Source organism: Candoia aspera, chromosome 4 (assembly GCF_035149785.1).
Source record: "Candoia aspera isolate rCanAsp1 chromosome 4, rCanAsp1.hap2, whole genome shotgun sequence".
NCBI classification, from domain to species: domain Eukaryota; kingdom Metazoa; phylum Chordata; class Lepidosauria; order Squamata; family Boidae; genus Candoia; species Candoia aspera.
The window spans coordinates 38631724-38652715 of record NC_086156.1 but is presented as its reverse complement, the minus strand read 5'-3'; the positions used below and the strand labels follow the sequence as shown (position 1 = coordinate 38652715).

At 37.7% G+C, this 20992-nt stretch overlaps 1 protein-coding gene across 1 annotated transcript in view; it reads left to right on the top strand.

The window, feature by feature from the left end:
• The window catches only part of ZNF385D (zinc finger protein 385D), a 197270-nt gene extending 176715 nt beyond the window's left edge, over positions 1-20555 (top strand). The window contains exons 5-8 of the mRNA XM_063303891.1: positions 11812-12057; positions 15872-16050; positions 18738-18839; positions 20232-20555. Coding sequence (XP_063159961.1) covers positions 11812-12057; positions 15872-16050; positions 18738-18839; positions 20232-20465 — 761 coding nt within the window. The 3' untranslated portion in view covers positions 20466-20555. The remainder of the gene's footprint in view (positions 1-11811; positions 12058-15871; positions 16051-18737; positions 18840-20231) is intronic.
• The last annotated feature ends 437 nt before the right edge of the window (positions 20556-20992 follow it).

Here is a 20992-nt window from a genome sequence, read left to right as displayed (position 1 = left end):
AGGTTTAGCTGGAGTGCAAAACATTCTGGCACTGATGTTGTGAATGATTTTTTTCTTCTGTTTTATAAAACACTAACCTCTATTCAACACAAAATGTGTGGTTTTCTCCTTGATTTGCCCAGTGCTGCAGTCAGATATGGCCACAGAATAAGCTGGTCCATCTGAAAAGTGACCCTTTGGACCCCAGTTCTTCTTAAGCCAAGTCTTTTTCATGTACTTTTACTTGTAATAATCCTAAACAATGGACTGAATGCTAAATTTTCCTTTTGTGAATGGAACAACTCCTTCTGCCTGCAGAAATGATTGCTATACAGTGACATTGTAGAGAGATGTATAGGAAAAGACCTGTTAACTGTCTTCCCTTGCAACCCACCATGACACTTTCTGCACAGCTTCAGGGGATGTCCCAGCTCTCCAAAGCATAATGGAAGAGACCAAAAGGGTAGCCAGGAGGTGGGGCAACATAATATGCAGCAGTTGCCTTGTCCCTCTGTTCTTGGAGAGTGAGCCACAAGTCACAGAAGCTCTGCTAGTTCTGGACATTTAGTTACCTACTCAGTATATAGATACAAATTACACATTGTGATTGTAAACAAAAATTCAGAAAGGTAAAGATTCTAAATATTCATAAAATCACACTCATGTGACACATTAAAATATTTATATCTAAAGCCGGAAAGGCTTCTTTGTATAGGTTTGTACTATAGACTCAGTGCCCCTGCAGGACAATCTAGTCTAAAATGAGTCGGGTCGCAGAATAAAAACCAATTTCTGCAGCAAATGAATTTTTTCTCCTTGTGTATTTATTTCTGTGTTGTCATTCCCTCTGGTTTTTGTATGCTTCGTGTTTTGTTGGGGAAATTCACATTTCTTTTTCCACTATCAAAAGTTTTATATCTTTAGTTATCCATTCCCTAAATTCACTTATAGAAAAGAAGAGAAAAGTAGAAGCAAGAAAGCTGGATACTCTTTGTTAACTTTCTAGGCAGAGAAGTTTGGGAGGCTGTTGTTTGTGAACCAGGAGGGTAGGCTAGTGACAAATACCTTTAGAAGTCTGCTCCTACGCTGGAAGGTTAAGCTTGGGAATGGGCACATATAATGCTGGGAACCTTCCAGGAAGGTGTGTGCAAAGTCACTTCCAGAATGAATGGGCTATAACTTCAGGAGTATAGAGTTGGTTTGTATTCAACTTGGACACCTGTGGGTTTCATCATACTGGTTGCAAAATTCATTCTATGCAATTAAATCCTTTAAGCAATTCACTTGAAGCATCCACTTTGGTAGAAGGGTTCTTTGGAGATTTTTAAGTGGCAGATACCCTTTCAAAAGTGAAAGAGGCTAACCCCTTTTATTCTACTTTATTTAGCTAAAGAGACTAACTTCCTTTTATTATGTTCCTCCCCTGTCTTTAACTTCCATCCTCCCCACCCCCAGTTTTCCTCAGTCCAGTCTTTTGGAGGTTTGGATTGGGTCTCCTCTGGAAGTAAAGATTCTTGGAGCCCTCAGGTGCTGGCTTTCCCACAGACCTTTTCCCCAGTCCTCCTGATTTTTGCTGGTCTATTTACCAGGATTTTAGGCTTTGTTTTAAGAGCTAGAAGGGTTCAGGACTGCAGACTGCTTTTCCAGAGACACTGCTGTGGAGTTCTTGGTGCTGAATTTGGTTGTTTGCTTGCAGATGTTTCATTAACCAGCTAGGTAACACCATCAGTGCCAGTTACCTAGCTGGGTAATGAAATGTCTGCAAGCACACAGCCAAGCTCAGAGAACACCAAGAACTCCACAGTTCAACCCTGAGCTACAGCTATTCTCTTCTTTTGGACACTATTGGGCAGGGGACAACTGCTGGGCCAACTGCAAGCTCAACACTGGTGCCTTGGACAGGAGCAACCATACCAGAGAAGAGTCCTCCATGCCTAAGATTTGTGTATGTGGGAAATTTGGCAATGCTTCCACCTTTAGATTCTTGGTGGCAACTTGGGCTGCCCAGTACACTTTGGGAAAGGACAGGGAGCTGTGCAAGCACCCAACTCTTCCTTATTGACTCAGCACCAGACTGTAGCTTCTTTAAAGGTGATGCCAGAAAAGGATGCTGGCTGTTTGAGGCCTTAGTTTTTGTCAGCGGTCTCCCTGATCATGAAATGGTGGGTAGTGTAAAGGTGGTTATTCTGCACTCTCCCAGACTCTCTCACTCCTCTCAAACTTGGATAGCATTCTAAAGAGCTATTACATATGCACCGATTGTATGTACGCCTTGATTTAGGGTTTGCCACTTTGTTCAAGGTTTTCTCTTCTATAGACTTCCCAAGCACTCTGTTTGCATTAAGATGAGGAATGCAAAGAAGTGTTGCAAATACTAAGCCTTCTTCCTTACTAGATGCTGATGTTCCAGTCTTGGCAATATTAGTGATTGAGGAAGCGCCAAAGCAAAGCAGTGATGCTTGCAACAATGAATAATTACTGCAGATCATTACAATGAAATAGCACAATGCAGCTTGCCCTCATCACCAAAAACAATTTCTTTCATGGATGCAGTAAATGTATGAAAAATCAAAATAAAAAAATGTAAGAATTTATAATAAGTAAAAGAATCCTGAATAGAAATAAAATGGATAAACCTAGAATCATTATAAAATTATATAGAGCCAGTTTGGTCTAGTGGTTAAGGCAATGGGCTGGAAACCAGGAGTCTGTGAGTTCTAGTCCCACCTTCAGCATGAAAAGCCGGCTGGGTGACCTTTGGCCAGTCACTCCCTCTCAGCCCAATCCACCTCACAGGGTTGTTGTTGTGGGGAAGATAGGAGGAGAAAGGAGTATTAGGTATGTTCGCCGCCTTGAGTTATTTATAAAAATAATAAAGGTGGGATAGAAAATAGATTAAAAAAATAATAACATTTCTGACTTGCTTCCAGGATCTGAATCCCCTTAATCTTTTTTGTAGAGTGGAAGTGACATGTTGCCAGCAATAGTTAATGCATCCTTCCGCATCATGAAAGTGAAGATAACTTGGGGTTTGAAAATTCCCTGGGGTTTTCAGTGTAACCTTTATTTGTTCATTGATGTAATAGGTTAAAACTATTAGGAACTGCTTAATTGAAGTGGGGGCACGGGAATCTCCATTCTTATCTGTAGCTACTGGGAGGTGTGAAAGAAGAAGGGCTCATCTTAAGCAGCATTTTGCAATGACTGTGTCATTAACTCAGTCAGCACTTTAAAGTGCAATGATGCTATTTGGCTAGCTTCCCCTGCTGATATCAGTAGTTTACACAAGCAGGAGGCAGCTGTTAAACACCCAATACACACTTTCATGGATAGTTTCTGTGAGGAAGGAAAGACTATCACATGTCCTTTGTTATATATTTCAGTTGTAGATATGCTATCACCATTTGTGGGATTTAACAATGAATATATCTCAGCACGATGACATAAGAATCCAGGCTTAAGAGCTGCACCTCTAGAAATGATACACTATTTCAGAACTTCCTTTTTTTCTCCTTAAGTAGGACTAAGTGAGCATGTCCATCCAGCCTGGCAAGTGGATAAGGTCACTCTCCAGGCTAGGCAAAAAGATGAAATCAACTCCTTTTGTAAATTCAGGATATTTATTAAAGAATCCAGCAGATAGGAGTCAGAAATTATCAGTAATTAAATTATTACAATAAATCGCCCCCTGACTTCACTATCTAAAATGTATTATTTGGATCTACTCAAACTTTTTAAGAACCCCTAAACTTTGGCAATACTTAACAGGTGATCCCATGGAATGCCACAACAGGGTTTAGTCTCTATTCTCCACTAGCTGCTTCAAAGCAAAGCATGTTCATCGAATGAGGGATTTCCAAGAAGGATGGAAGTACATGGAAATTAAGTCTTATGACTCAGTGAACAGTAGGTCACAGAAAAAATCAACTTAGTCTTGGTGTGAACATGGGTTCAGAGGAATTATCTAGTAAGTGGGAAAGGAAAGCTTGGGTCTGTCACAGGCAAGAATTCCACTCTTCTCTTGATAGCTTACCCCACCCCTACCCCCTCATTATAAATTGCATTATTACCAAATTACATAAGATCTTCATGGGCTATTAAATAAAAACAGTCTTGAGAGTTGTTTATGAATGTTTCCACAATTGGGGTAGGAAATGCCTTTTTTTAACAATAAAAAAATTACAATTTTTTGAAGTTTCAGATGAATCTTCCTCAAACTGACAATTAAATTGAGATCAATCGGATTCCAATTCATTTATATTTTTAGTGTTCAGAATGTGCTTCTCCATAGCTTGCCATTTTAAGTGAGGCTTTTAAGTCAGACTTCATACGCTAAAAAGAAGCTTCTTAGACATATTTTACGTAGGAAATATTGCATTGAAACGCTCCTTGCTAAGTGTACCTGTTCAGCTGAATGTACTATATCCACCCAGTATAAGCTATTACAGAAGCACACGGAAAGCCAGAAAGTGTGATCAAGGTATCTCCTCTGCCAGTATGTTATAGAAATAGAACAGTGTTTTTCTTATTGTTTTCACAGACACATATACATATATTGTATACATATACATGTAAAATCTAGCACTTAATAATAGCCAGGGGACCAATAATGTTCCATCTTCCTATATTTCACAGATTTTCTGCTTTCCTTCTGAGTTTTGATGGCTCATTTAACATTTCCCCCAAGGGAGAGTTATCAGGAAGCAAAATATTAGTCAGCTGTAGATGACGTGTCTTAGTTTCAATTGCTGCTTTTCCTTTAAAAACCTCAGTTTTTCAAATTTTATAAAGGCAAAGTGGTTATTTTTTCCTTGAACACAAAATGTAACACGAAAGACTGCCTTTCTGTCTGCTGGTTCCTAGATTTGGAATGAGATTGACATTCCTAGAGCAGCAAATAGCCAACCGTGCTTTTATCTTTATTAATGTGAAGAGATTTATATAAGCAGAATTTGGGAGCCATTCTTCTATGTAATGTCTAATCAGGCAGGAACAAGAGGATCATTTTGGCATAGCTTTCTCAGTCAAAACATTCTATACGTGTTTTTTTCTTCTTAGCTTTGACTCCTCCAAGAGAACAATTATTTTCCAAATGGTTTTCAAAAGGATATATAATGTTTTCATATGTGTGAAGTATGCATTAAGAGTGCAACTAATAGTTTAATCAAGTCAATATTTTGTTATCATGACCGTATAATAGATTTATATTATTGCACGGCTTCATGCTATGTGCCAGTTGCAGCCGTTCCTGGGCCAGGAGGCTCTGCTCACAGTCATCATGTCTTAGTCACCTCCCAACTGGATTCCTGCAACATGGTCTACATGGGGCTGCCCTTGAAGAGTATATGGAAGCTTCGGCTGATGTAAAATGCAGCCGCACAGGCAGTTATGGGTGCCTGTCATTCAGCTTGTGTGTCACCTGTGCTCAGTGAGCTGCATTGGTTGCCAGCATGCTTCCGGGTACAATTCAAGGTGCTGGTAGTTACCTTTAAAGCCATGCATGGCTTGGGGGTGGTGTACTTATGGGACTGTCTTCATCCAGTTGTATCCACCTGTCCTATTAGATCCTGCAGTAGAGGCATGCTCCAGATCCCATCTGTTAGTGCCACCTAGCAGGACCAAGGAAGAGGGGATTTTCTGTTGTGACACCTGCCCTCTGGAACATCATCCCCCCCAAAGATCAGATTTGTCTCAACCTGGCTTGCCTTTTGCAAGGGCTTGAAGACCTGGTTTTGCCATTGAGCCTGGGGCCCTGATGGTGTGGGTGAGCCCATTTCTTGGTTGTATTAATCACTGTTATGTGTGATTATTAACTGTTACTGTTGATTGTTTTTCCCAGCTGCTATTTATGTTATTTATAAATGAAAGAAATAAATAACTATTCCAAAAAAGATCAGTTGTACTTTGGAATTGGTAATGTAGAAATCAGTCCATTTTTTTAAATCTACGAATCAGTTTAAACACAAGTAATTAATTAGATACAATTATTTGTCAGACAATACAGTATAATTATGCATCAAATGGGAAATATTTTGTCTTGCATATACAGTTTGACTGGACTCTTTAGCTGTTTTGGAAAATCCCAAATTGTTATTATCACTGGATAAAGCTTTGGATGATTCTAAATCTATGGTTTATTTTTATAGACGATTCTAGATTACTGCAAGAAATTGGGAATATAGAGCGGGAATACCCTGTATTAACAAATCAGTAGAGTGGAGCATTACAGCATGTTAAATAAGCATTTCATTATCTTAAAATATTACATTTCTTTTTTGTGGATGTGTTTATTTGAGACCCCAGAGGATGTTTAGCCAGGATGCTGGTGTCAGCTTCAGTATATTGGATGTATTATTGTCACTGAAGTCATTGACACATATTTTGTGAGCCTGTTCTACAATTGTCCTGTTTTCATTTAATATCAATAATTGGGTAATATAGTGTTGAGAAGAAAAGTAAGATTTAAAGATGTTGGTATAATACTGAGTTATATTTTGAAATTTTGGAATGTATTGATTCATGAAGAAGTGTGCATGGGGAATTGTGAAAAAAAAAAAGATGTTTTACTTTGATGGAATGAATATGCTAGACCTAATCTAAATCTAAGTCTGAATTAAAGTCCTGGATTGATGGTAATGTGCTCGCCTATGAACTGGCTTTTTAATCAACATACTGTAAAAATTGATCATTATGTTAATTTATGTGGTCAAAGATGGAGATAGGTTCAGATTCAGATTCAGACACAGACAACACACAAACACACACTGCAATTTTCAAAGTCACATAAACAATGTAATACATGCTATTGGGGCACTATTAAGAAATGGCTGAACAACAACAACAGTTGTTTTATTTAGTTTACAAATTAAAATAATAATTTCATAAATAAAAACATACCAAATGTTCTTTGTTTTTTGTTAAGCTGTAGTCAAAATCATTACCCATGATCCTTCCAAACTTGCATTTCATCCTTCTGCTGTCAATCAGCCCCTGCTCTGTCCTTTCCATTCCCAATATGATATCAGATCTGATACAGCATCACTGTTGTGGGCTCTGCCTGAATCTAACATTTCAGAGCAAGATTATTCTGAATGTTCTCTGAAGGAAATGACTGAATACAATGGACAATATTTTTTTAAAGAAGTATTCATATTGTACAGTTTTTAATCCTTTTAGTGCAACTTGTGTTGGGGAACTTTTTGGTAGATGTGTCCCATAATGCAAGAGTGGGTAAATTCAGGCTCCTGAGATACAAGATGCCTTCCAGCACCCCACTTCTGTCTCTGGTACCTCAAGATCATAATGCTGACTTTAGGTGGCAAAATGGCCAATTTTCAGCAGTACATTTTCCATTTATTTGTGTATGTGTTTAATTTATAAACTACTTTACTACAGAGGCTCTAGGTGGCATGCAAAGTAAAATAACAATACAGTACACATAATAATAATACAGCCTGATGCAGAATAAAGCCATAACACAATTACAGTAGCAGTATCTTCACAGTAGGCATAGAACTTATTCTGGTTATTTAATCTTCAAAGGGCCTCCAGAAGAGCCAGGGCTTAATCTTCAGAAGATCATGAGAAAGGGGCCAGTCTTGTCTCATTCCTTTGGAACGGCTACCCCAAGGAGGGGAGATGCCACTGAGAGTGCCATCCTTCATGCCCCCTCCTGCAATATCTCCCAACAGAAAAGGGAGACTTCAGCAGTAGAAAGCGTAGTAGAACACTGGATATGGAGGATCCACACTGAATTCCACATGTGACAATAAACCTCTCTGGATTGCCTCAGAGAACTCACTGTCAGCTTCATCCCACCTTGAGAATTTTTGTGTGTCTACCTGTGCATGTGTGTTTAACAATGATCAAAATTTGCAAGTTTCTTCATAAACTGGATGGAAAGAACTTACGGCTAAAATGCATCTAGGAGAAAACAACTTTGTCCATCCACTCATAGGAATTTAAGTACTACTTCTTAACACCTTTCGCAGAATCTGTGTATTCATTCATATTTACCGCACTTTATTGGGATTTCCGCTTCTGTTTTCTGATGGGCTTTTTAAAAATCTTTTAATAACTGTGCCCTTTAGTCAATGTGTATGAAATGAAGATTTTATATGTTTTATTTTTAACAAGACCTGAATATTTAAAGTGGTTTTTGAAAAGTTTGAATGTGGAAGAAAGCAAAACTGACAAATTCACTAATCCCTACAATCATTTTTCTGATTTCCACAGATGAATATTAGGAGTCAGATAAATGAAAAAGTTGAAGGCAAGAACTCTACTACTAGTACTTCTCTTTGCATTTATTCTTTTTATTTTTATTTATTTATTAATTACATTTATATGCTGCCCAACTCCCAACAACTCTGGACAGCTCACAAATAAAGATACAATGGGTAATAATTTGTGTTACTGTATTCAAGAGGCCAAAATTTACAGGTTTCGATATCTTCTTTGAAACAAATGACAAGAAACTGGACCCTCAATGGAGCAAATCATATCCATTTAAGCAAACTGGTCAAACTGAACAATCACATAATGAATTTCTGGATAAAATGGTTCTTTCTGAAATCCTTCCATTCTTAAGGCATTGGTAGGAAACCAAGGTTTCTGGTATCATAAAACTGTATGGCTCAGCTGCTGCTGAATACACCTCACACCTCTTCTTTAGTTTCTTCTGGACCCTCTCTGTCAAAATTCAAGTGCTGCTTAAAGCAAAAGTAATACTTTAGTCCACTTTCCCAGTCTTTACATGCATGTGCATCAAAACCATTTCTTGATGCGACAGGTGATTTGAAGTGTCAAAGAACATTAAGCAACAGACTTAAACAATATCTGTCATTTTCTTCCGGAAGGGTTCATTCCAGCTTCTTATATATCATCTATCACAGTTTTGAAATTTTGTAAAGCTTTCACTTTAGCCAGGCTGGACGCACTGCCCTCAGCAGTCCTTTTTGGACATTTTAAGGGTACTCCTGTGCACCTTCGACTATGTCCATGTGGTGATGGCTCATTAGAAACCCTAAGCCATATGTTGTTATATTGTTCCCTATATAAGGATTCTAGACAGATCCTTATATATCCATTATTGTAGAGATTTCCAGGCAGGGAGAATGACTTCTATCTAATGTTACTTCTTTCGGACAAGGTCCCAAAAATATCCTCCCAGGTTGCCCAGTTTTGCGCTACCATCTGCACAATATGCCGCACCATCACTTAGATTTTGAAGTTGTTAACATAGTATTTTATTTCAATTCATTTTAGTATTTTCATTCTTAATTAATTTTGGATTGTAGTGTATTAATTGCTTTTGTGTATGTGTGTGTGTGTGTGTGTGTGTGTATAAATAAATGTAAGATTGTTACAATTGTTACTATTGTATAGTTTTATTGTGTCTGGCCTTAGGGCTGTAATAAATGTGATGATGATAGATCAAACAATAAAAGGATGCAGAAAGACAAGAGGGTGTTTAAAGAGAGGAATAAATAGTCTGTTCTCTCTCTTTTTCCTATACTTCCTACCTTTCCCCCAGAGAATACAACTGACTGCTCTAATTATACTGCATGATTATATCTCCCGCCTATAGAGGCAATTTTTGTTCACCTCTAGGATTGTTAGAGCTGAATGACTCCCCAAATGAAGAGATAACTTACACTGTAATCATGTTGGAACTGTAGGACTAAACACTCCAGAAGGTGAATTATGGAACGGAGGAAGAAGAAAACGCATTCCAGACTTTACAGGTGGCAGGCATCTTCTAAGATAGTTATCCCTTTTGTTTCTTCACCAGAGTATGTTATCCCCTGAACTCATATTATTTCAGTAAAGGATGGCTTTCTCGTGGTTTGTTTCAAGAAGTCAAATTTAGAGATGGGACACTTTTGCCCATTTCTGAAAGTGAAATGTCAGAATGATTCAGGAGTGGGCTGAAACAATTTCTCCTTTCTATTTTCTCCTAGATGTTTATTTTCTCTCTTTTTTAAGACACAGGTTGCGAGGTGTTTGGGTCTTCTGGTAGCAAAAGCAGAGCTAAGTGCCTCTGGGAAGAAATAATTGTGGAAGCAGCCATAGCTCAGCTGCCACTAGTGGGCCTCTAAAAATATTTTAAATGTTACTTAGGAACTTGTCTAAAGCAGGGAAGATTTACAGTAAAAGGAAATGGCAGAAGTGTAATTCCAAGAGTAATTTTTGAGATTAAAGCTGGGCATTGGAGTGGATGTGTTGGCTCACCTCTAATCTTAAGAAGGCCTTCCTTGTTTCATGAACGGCAATTCCACCAAGTTCCATTAGTTAGCTTAAAGGGCCAATGAGCAGGGGAAAGAATTAGGTTGAAGAGTTGGTATTGTTGAAGGATTTTTATTCAGCTTTTCCTTTATACCATTTTCTTCATCTAAGTAAATCTGCAAAGGAAGAAATATGTATGTCATATGTTGCCTTCTTTCATGTGAAACATTCTTTGCATTAAGACCTTTATCTGGATGCCCATCATACAGTAAAAGCAAAGACAGGGAAAAAATCCTTTTAATGGTGATTCCTCATATTAAGGATTCATTCTCCCACGGCTGCTGATCTCACAAAAGTTTATTAGCTTTTGGCCCCAAGTAGCCCTTTTATTACATTTCAGTATTTCTCTGCTGACCCTGCTTGAATTTATTATTTATTTTTCTTACAGTAGTCTTTATTTCTGGAGGGGGGGAAGTTTTGACTTATTTCAAGTGAAATAAATTATACATCAGGGAACTGGTGCGGGAGGATTGATTAAACACCTATCCTTAATATGATTTCCATTCCCTGTGCTTTCACTGCAACTTCAAAAGCTAACAAAAACCATGAGAACTATCCATTCATGGATTTAACAATACCTTAAGTTGTTTAGCTCTGATAGCTTAACATTTGGTTCAGGACAGCAATTTATAGGACCTGTCTTGAAATTTCTAAATACCAACACAACATGATATCTAGGAGGCAATCTGAAAGATAGGGAACGCAGGGTTTCCTGACAATCTGTAATATTTTTGTGTGATTGCAAAGAATTTGTGGGGTTAAGAGGGCAGGATTTCATCACCTTGTCTAAATACAGATCCAACCCAATAGACTTTATATTCTTCCACACAGGCTAGGTAGACAATATTTGAACAGCTAATGTCTTTGTCAAGCTTTCAAGGGCAGTAAATTGGAATCTGTGGCATGATACTTGGTTTTCTTATAAATATTAGAGGTATAGTAAGCTTTTCATTCTCAGGAGAGAAATATTACTGATTTGTGTAGAACACATGGATTTACAGAGTTTGTTTCGCTTTCTGACATAAATTATTCTGAATGTTGGCATATCCCCTAAGGAAGAATGACCAGCTCAAAAGTCTTTTGAATGAATTTATCATGTTCAGCAACATTTTATGAAGTGCTCTTTGACTGAAGTAGATTAATGGCAAGGATTACTCACTTAGCATCCATTCTCTATTTTATCATCAATCTCAGTACAAGCGGCTAAATGCAAGCTACCAACAATATTTTCTCCATTTTCTAATTCATAGCCACCCTGCCACTGAATGATTAAGAAGCAGTCATTTTGTATGGCTTGGAACAGAGAGATGTTGTTGCTGTTATCATTTCATGTTTATACAGACAGAATGAGAGAATCTAGTAAATACCAAAGATCTCTATTACAGTCCTTATTGTTGTTACAATACTGCTTCTAATTTGAATTTCCACGGAAATAGGTTTCTTTCCAGTTTAAGCCACTTCTCATGACAGGTTTCATATTTCACCCAATATTTCCAGAACAGTATTAAGGAAACAGTTGTTCATAACTTACTTTTCTTGTTTCAGTCTTTAAAACAGATAGTACAACAGAGACACCAGCAATATCAACAACTCCAGCTGTCACAATTCGGAAGAGCAGTGTAACGATGACTGAAATCACCTCAAAAGTCGAAAAATTCCCCTCCACAGCCACCAGCAGTAGTGTGAACTCCTTGGGAGAGACAGAAGAAGAAAAGGCCAAACGGTTGCTTTATTGTTCGCTATGCAAGGTTGCTGTCAACTCTGCCTCCCAGTTGGAGGCACACAACAGTGGTAAGATGGAGCCCTTTTTTTTCTGAGTCAAGAGCCCTGCAATTATCTTCTTTCAAACAGATTAGATGGCTTGCAGCAGGGAAAGCCAGCAATTCCATGAATTCATTAGCGATTAAAGAACAAAAATGACAAGAAAAGAAATCCTTTATAAAAGGGAAAAGGGGACTTTTTGATCCATGGAAGTGATCAGGTCCCTTCCTCAAATATCAGTTTTCAATACTGCTGAAGCAGGCGACTCCATTAACTGAATACTGTTTTAGAGGAAAGGAAAGCAGTAACTAGTATGGGTAGGTGCATAACATTAAGCAGAATTTGAAAGGGACAGTTAACATGAAGTTTGCATTTCTCATATTGGAAAAAACAATATATAAACACACACACACACACATACATGCATACTAATCAAAATATTTCTTTTCCATTATTCAGCACTGACACCTTTCATCAAATGACGTATCTTAGACTAAATGATATCGCAGCCACTTAGAAAATACAATTCAAGGAGATATTATGAGCAATCTAACTAGATGTATGTCATAACACACAATATATATTCTAAAACATAACTGAAAATCTTTAAAGAAAAAAATCCCTGATATCCAAACCATAGTTTTCCCTCTTTATTGAATTTCTCTTGGACTTGAGTTCTAACTACTATATTTTACTTAATACTGTTAGGCTCCAATCTAACCCAGATTGTAAAAGCAGTACAATGTACAAGCTATGATCCACTGCTTTTGTAGAGTATTAAAACAATAAAACAAACACAATAAAAATGTCAGTAATCCAACTTAGCCTTTAACCCCACCATTCATTTTACTCATTCAGTTATTTAAGCTAATAATAAAGTATAGCTAACAAATTCTCTCTCTCTGTGTGTGTGTAGTATTTGTTAGCTATACCTTATTTTATGTGGTCAACCATTCTCCATTATCAGCAAGGAATATCTTGTTAACATTTGTTCAAATTTAGACTGAATTTATCGTGGCATCAACATTTATTTTCTTTTTTCGTTTCTCAATCTTGTTATTTTTATTGTGTATTTTGTTCATAGTTCTGATGTTGATAGGGTCAAAAGTATTCAAAAATAATCCTTCTTGAACATCCCTGGTACTGTATATTCCATATATGTATTTATTTTATTGTTAGATTTCTATCCTGCCTTTTCTCCAGGAGCTCAAGGTGGTGTATGCAGTATTCCCTCCTCCTCTGATTTTCCCCTTAACAGCATCTTATGAGGTAGGTTAGCTGGGGCTGAGAGAGACTGATTGGCCTAAAGTTATCCAGTAGCTTCCCAGCTGAGGTGCACCTGAACCCGGTCTCCTTAGTCCTAGTTTTATTGATATACCTGGACTACATCAGCATCACCCACATTCGATCATTAAGCCGTTGTGTCAAACTCCTATCTTAGCTTTCAGTTTTTTTTAAACTGCAAGAAAATTTGCATTTGATTTTGGATTCCACTTTCAATGATACATATTTAGTATGCATCTTAAACCCAACTTTCCCAAGTCCACATTTTAGTACTCTTTTCCCAAGGGTGTGAATTTTTCAGTGCAGATTCTTAAGTAGACACTGTTTCAGGACAGATGCTGCAGATTAATTGCGGTATATTCAGTACCAGCTTGTGTTGCCACAGGTTTCATTTCAGCAAATGGTACCATTCTGTTTCAGAAGACATTCTTGATGGATTTCTCTCATACCCCTAATTAATAATATACTGTATCAGTATGTGTGTGTGTGTGTGTGTGTGTATCCATCCATCCATCCTCTCTCTATACGTATATATAGCCTCTGTCTCTCTATATATATAGAGCCTCGTGTGGCACAGAGTGGTAGGCAGCAGTATTGCAGCCGAAACTCTCCCATGACCTGAGTTCGTTCCCAGCGGAAGCTGGAGTCTTGGATAGCTGGCTCAGGTCGACTCAGCCTTCCATCCTTCCGAGGTCTCAAATGAGTACCCAGCTTGCTGGGGAAGGTGACGACTGAGGAAGGCAATGGCAAACCACCCCATTATAGTCTGCCAAGAAAACATCGTGAAAGTGGCATCCCCACAAAGGGTCAGACATGACTTGGTGCTTGCACAGGGGACCCTTCACCTTTCACACAGAGATATTAAACACAAAGAAATTAGTCTAAATTGGTCCAAGTCATAAGAAATATCTTGTTTTAAAATTAGAGTTCATTTTTCATGTATACAAAACAGGTACTCTTTGGGTACAATGGTGAATTATAAATTAAAACAACAACAACATAACATTATTTAGAATACTTCTTTGTAGGCTCTTGTCTCATTTATGTAAATAATTATTCATATACATTTGTATTAATGCTAATATTAAAGTTATTGTTTTGGAAACAGTGGGCATGTAAATGTTGCTTTCAACTGTTACTATCTTTCATAGCATTTTAAAAAAATGTATCTGATGTCACCTATTTATATGTTTTTTGGTGTTTTTAGAACCAGTTTTAGATTACATTGCATTATTTTTCCTCCTTTAAGAGGAGACATACTGTCTTGTGTGTTTCTTTATCATGGTTTATTGCAAAGAATGAATAATATCTCCTATATACATAGAAGATCACTGTTGTCATTTCAGTGGCTTGTTCACACTTATCTGCAATCTCTGAAAATAGTTTTACTTTCAATCTGATTCATTAACTAAGCTGAAAAAGAGATCAGTTTGGGATTCGGAGCTGGCAAATCTGAGAAATTCCCAGTGGCAACAATCTTTGCAATCTATTAGTATGAATGTTCCTTTGGGATTCATAAGGATTCTGTGTATTAGCTGCCTAACTTTTATAAAATGTTAGGCAGCAATAATAATTTCTGTTTTAAATTGTTATGAGAAATGCTAACTCTGCATCCCGCTCTTTAAAAATGAAAAAAAATAAAGATACCTGGACTCTGGGGAACTTTCCTGCATTGGCATGGAATAGAATAGACTTTTATTATATAGACTTTTATTAAAGCTTTTAGATAGTAAGGTTTTTAGAAGCAATGTTTTTCCCAGTGAAGACTTCTAGAAACAAAGCATACATTCTTTAAAAAAGGGTAGCTGTGTTGCCACTTAGTTTCCATCCATCTCAATGGACTGTGCACTGTCAAAAGCATTCTTTGAGATAGTGCCAATTACTTCACTAGCAGCAGGTTTTCAAAATTACTTTTAATAAACCAATTAGAATATGTGGCAATGATTCAAACCAATGTGTGAATGCTTTTATCTTTTTGTGGGAGGACATGTTTAATTAGCTGCAGCTGGTGATCAAAATAAACCCTCCACTTAACTTCATTGAGGTTTCCCTCCCATGTCACTACAAACTAATGACAGCTTCCTTAGCATAAATGTTGAGGAATGAATAACTTGGGGCCCATTAGCCATATGTGGCATGGACCTTGGACACACTAGGAATCATGTCACCAGTGTATGGAAATAAACCACCAACTTATGGAACCATGATTTCCCAATTTTTATATAAATTTAAAATTACTTAGGCAACATTAATAGCTAGATATAAGGATATGCAATACTAATATGATTTAGCTTTTATCAAGTCAATATGGAGAATACAGATCGGTGCCTGTAAAATTACCTGGGATAGAACCTGTAGTATATCTAGAACAGCCTTCCCAGCATGAACATTCTTTGAATATGAGGACTTTGTAACATTCTAAGCTATGGCCATATTGCTAAGGAATTCTGGAAGTTGAAGTCCACACATGTTGGGGAAGGTTGATCTAGAGGAGGATGAAGGATTTATTCAAACATTTTTTCTAAGAAGATATACTCTTTTGTATATTTAACATCTTCAGGCACAAAGCACAAAACTATGCTAGAAGCCCGTAATGGGAGTGGAACCATCAAAGCCTTTCCTAGGGCAGGTGTCAAAGGAAAAGGACCCATCAATAAAGGAAACACAGGACTTCAGAACAAAACATTTCACTGTGAAATTTGTGATGTGCATGTGAACTCTGAGACACAACTTAAACAGGTACTAAACTTTGGCAGCATGTGTCTTTTCTTGCTCCTCAGTTCCAGAAGTGCAAAGTTCTTAAATATGGATCAGTAAAGTTGCCAATCTTTAGGAGTTTGTGGGACCACTGATGGCCTTGAGTTCAGGCTGCACCACTTGTCAAGGCACCATTTGCGGGAACTGGTGCTTTCCAGTTTTGCTGTAATTTCGGCAACAATGCTGTGGTTCCAGAAGGTACTTCCATTGTAACAGAAGCCATAGTATTTCCAACTATAGAGATGAGAGGTAACACATCTATTTGAGTGCAGCCAGACTATGGGTCCAACAATGTCTCCATATGCTCCTGAGATAATGATGTTTAAAACATTATGCAGTGTGAATCAGTCACCTGATTCTTTGATTTCTTATCAACATGGTAGGGATGTACAAACTATAGACACTTCACAATCCAAACCTGCTGTTTGGAACAGCAAGGTATCATATCTCTGAAAAGTTTATCATGAACATTTCAGATCCTTTTCCAGCCTTCTGAACATTCATATCCATGCACAGAAGGCACATTTGCTGGATTACTTCCAAAGCCACAAAGCATCTTTCTGAACAGTTTGCACAGCCATACCATATGGTTCATGATAATTTTGTTGATGATGATGCTTTTGTTTTGCTGAATTATATTTTCTGTAAGCTGTCATATGTTGACAATTATGTCGATTTAATTTATTTGAGAATGACATAATGTACCCTTGTGTTCTGTCATTTCACTTGCTCTGTGTCTTCTGCAGAAAAATGGATGATATTTTGATGAGTATGAATTGTTTTATAAACAGATTCTTCTCTGGACTTGAGAAGTATCAAATTGGGCCCAGTAAGCTAAACTCTTCTCCCTCAAAATTAGAAATCCTATTAACCTTATGAGGTCATTTTTATAAACATTCTCATATCTGTAATCACATTGTGTATATAATCTGAGAGGGCATTATCTTGAGGAAGGCTGATTTAGGCATTGGGAATGGTATTCAGGATATTTATTTAGTTCAAAATGTGTATGCCACCCTTCAAAATAAGTTTTCCCAAGGCTGCTTACCACACAGTTTAAAACATGTTTAAGGCACTGCCCTTGTATCAGGTCATGGTATTCACACGCCCCAGACTATGGCAATAGTAGCTAAAAGGGCAAAAGAATAGGATACCAATCCAATGTTTGTTTATGTGTCTCAGCTTTCTAAGCATGAAATACTGCTGACAGATTCCAGTTTGTGGATTTTTGTTATAAAATGGCAGGATGTTTCTCTGTGGAATGAGGTGCTACAGTCATATGGATGCAGGTGCCACAGAGAGCAGTTTAAGGCAACTGCTATTTGTTCACATGGATAGAACCTAGTAGTTAAGAGATCAAGGCAGTACATAACCCAATCCTGAGTATTACACATACAGTATGTGTTTCTGAAAATACCTAACCTAAGGGACATATGGATCTTGAGTCTTTAACAGCTGAGCAAAAAGAGGGAATTTTAGTGGTACATTTGTTCTGCAGAAGGAGAAATCTGTGTCTGCTAAAATTACATACTTTTTATCAAAGTTGTTATTATAAGAGCTTTCCCATCATTGTATAATTCCATCTTAAAAATATGCCCCCTTTGTTACCGTTTTACCCTTTATTGATGAGGAGGATTGTGACATTTCAGGATTTATTCCTCATACAACAGTTTATAAAATAAGAAAGGTAGGATTAAGCCATTACCATTCAGTAAATTCCACAACAATCCACAAAAAGTCCTTGCATAGCAACCGCCTCATTCAGCAACTGTTCAAAATTATGACAGCGCTGAAAAAATAACTTTATGACTAATGCCCACATATACGACCTTTGCAGTGTCCCTCAGTCATGTGATCACCATTACACTCAGGACGCATTGTCCTGTGCCTGACCTGTTTTTTTCTCCTCTCCCTGCAGAGCAGAAAGATTGGAGAGGAAGGAATTACAAGAGAATAAGCAGGCACACAATGGGGAATACACTGGGCTGTTTGCATAGCACCCTCATGGCTGCCGATGCCAGCATAATCCCTCCCTCTCCAATGGATGTAAATACAAATTAATTTATTAATTCCCTTCTTGCTACTTATCCCAGTGCTGGGATGAGCATTTCAAAGGGTGGGGGAGCAGGAAAAAAAGGAGGCTCAAGTAAGATCATTAGGAGGCAAACAAAAGCTGAAGACGTGAAGCTGATTAGTCTTGTCAGTTACAGGAAGGCTAGCTAGCTATCCCAGAGCTGGGGTGAGCATTCCAAAGGGTGGGGGAGTGGGGAAAAGGAAAGCACAGTCACAGTCACATGATTTCCCACTTAGCGACCACTTTGCTTAACAACAGAACTGCTGGTCCCAATTATGGTTTTTAAGTGAGGAGTACCTGTATTAGACTAAAATTCAGTGAGATTATTTACCAATGAGCTCAACCTGAGCTCCCAGATCGTTTTCCATTTAAGATGTTTACACAACTAGACCTTGTTAATTTATATAGCACACATCCCCTGTTTTCTTCATTTCAGATAAACCAGAAAAATAGATTTATTTCTGCGAACATGTGTGGTGTTAAAATAGGACAAACTAATTTTTTCAGGGTGCCCAAAAGTATTGTGTTGAAGTCAGTAGTGAAAGCTTGTTTATTTGTAGAATAGTAGTAATAAAGAATGCTTGCTTTCAAACAGCACATAAGCAGTAGAAGGCACAAAGACAGAGCTGCTGGGAAGCCCCCGAAACCTAAATACAGTCCCTACAACAAACTCCAAAAGGGAACACACCCACTTGGGGTAAGCAAATGATTTTTCTGAGTGAGCTTTTTGATATACGGTATTGTTGGAAATAGAATTTGAAGAGCAGTTCTGCTGTGTGCTATGGGGAGAGAATCCATTTTTCCAGGGTCACTGACAACCTCAGAGTAACTTTATATTTCCTTGATTGAATATAAGCTACTTGTCATAAGCTAGCCCATTCCTGTTCCTCCCCAAGTTAAGCATTTCTGCTTATGAAAGAGGAAACTAACCAGAAAAAAAGAGGCAGGGAACAAAAGAATAATTATGTGTTTCAAGTTTTAGACAAATATCCAACCTGACTTTACTCCCAGGTAAGTGAGTCTAAAACTGCAATATAAATTGTGATTCCTTTGGTATGCTATTGCCTTTCCCCTGCATATTCCTTTTGAGGACATTGAAATTCCACTCATAATTCTTTAGAAGAAGGTTATCATAAAATCTAATAAAAAAGAAGGAAAGAGTGTAATGACACTTAACAATGAGGATGAGGTGTGCAACTATTTTTGAGCAGAAGGCCAAGTTTGCTGCCTGCTAAAAAATAGCCAGAGGCAAAACAAACTGGGTGGAGTCAGAACAAAAGTTCTACTTTATTTTTTTTAAATGAAAATTAAATTAATAAAGGGTTAGGGTGTGTAGACCCTGTGCTTTGCAGAGCAGGAGTGATACACTCCATCTTGATGCTTCACTTGAGGCCACATCTGTCTGACAAAGCAGGTGAAGCCATTTCCATCCACCAGGAATTTTCTCCACTTTCTACAAGTGAAGCCAAGTGGCCCAGCTTGGAATCAAGGGCCAGTTTGCTTCATGGGTTTGCTTCAAGGGGGTGCATTGTTTAAGGCTTCATTGAAGCAATCCCTTCTGAAATTCCACATACCCCTAATATTATTCTCATTCCATACATTTTTTTTCCCTTCTGTCACATAAAGAATTCTGTCTGGAAACAATGTCTGGAGGCACAATGAAGCCTTGCATTATGTACCTTTCACATAAGAGACAGCTTGTTCACAAGAAGGCTGATAATAGGGATACCAAAAAGATGTATATTGGAGATAATTGAAAATAAACAGTATACTGTATATTCTTTGCTTTCCTCAAAATGTGAACGCTTCTCATGAAAATTTTGAACTTGCTTTGTCCAGTGTAAAATCTGTAAATATTGATTATCAGAGTATATTGTGCTTCTATTTCTTTTACTTATTTTAGTCCCCCTTTCTGTTGTTCTTATTTCCTTACTTTCTTTTTTATATATTATTTTCCTTTAAAACCTTTGATCTACCTTTCCTTTTGTAATATCATCAAGTAAGTTAGGTATTTTCTACAAAAATTCATCTTCAGTGTTTGTGATCTGAACAAATAACATTTCTTGTCATGTTTTCTCTCCTCCTTCAGGTCAAACTTATATTTTCAAAAGAAGCTGCAAAACCAGGGGCTCCACGGATTCTCCCAAATCCACTGGTAGCTGCAGCTGCAGCTGCTGCTGTGGCTGTAACTTCCCCTTTCAGTCTTCGAACAGCCCCACCAGCTACTCTTTTTCAGACTTCTGCACTTCCGCCATCACTTCTTCGACCCGCCCCCGGACCTATACGGACGACCCACACACCTGTCCTGTTTGCTCCATATTGAACTCCATCAAGGAATTAATTGTACTGCAATAATTTTTCAGAGCAAAAGCAAAACAAGGACAATGAACTATGCAGTGTTAATTTATTGTGATGTGAGATATATAGAGAGAGATAAGACTTTTGATAGAGACCTGAACAAATTTTAAAGAGGGGAAAGTGGCCACATTTTTTTTCCAGTGAGAATCTTACAAGGTATCCTGCAACATTGATTGATTTTGTGTCTGTGTGTGTGTATGTAAAATAAATAAATATTCATATATGTCGTATATATGTATATGTATACAAATACACACACACACACACACACACAAGTTTTAAAGTGATTTTGACTGTGCTTTTTGGCACTGATCTTCCCTGCAGTGACTTTCTTGCTTATGAACAACTAAACAGAACTGTTTAAAGGGCATTAACTGGTTCCAATGTACATAAAATACTTAATTCTGTAGAATAAAAGGGGAAAAGGAACAGAAACACTGTGAATACTAGTACTCGTACCAATGCTCCTGCCAAGTCAGCATTTCCTGGGTA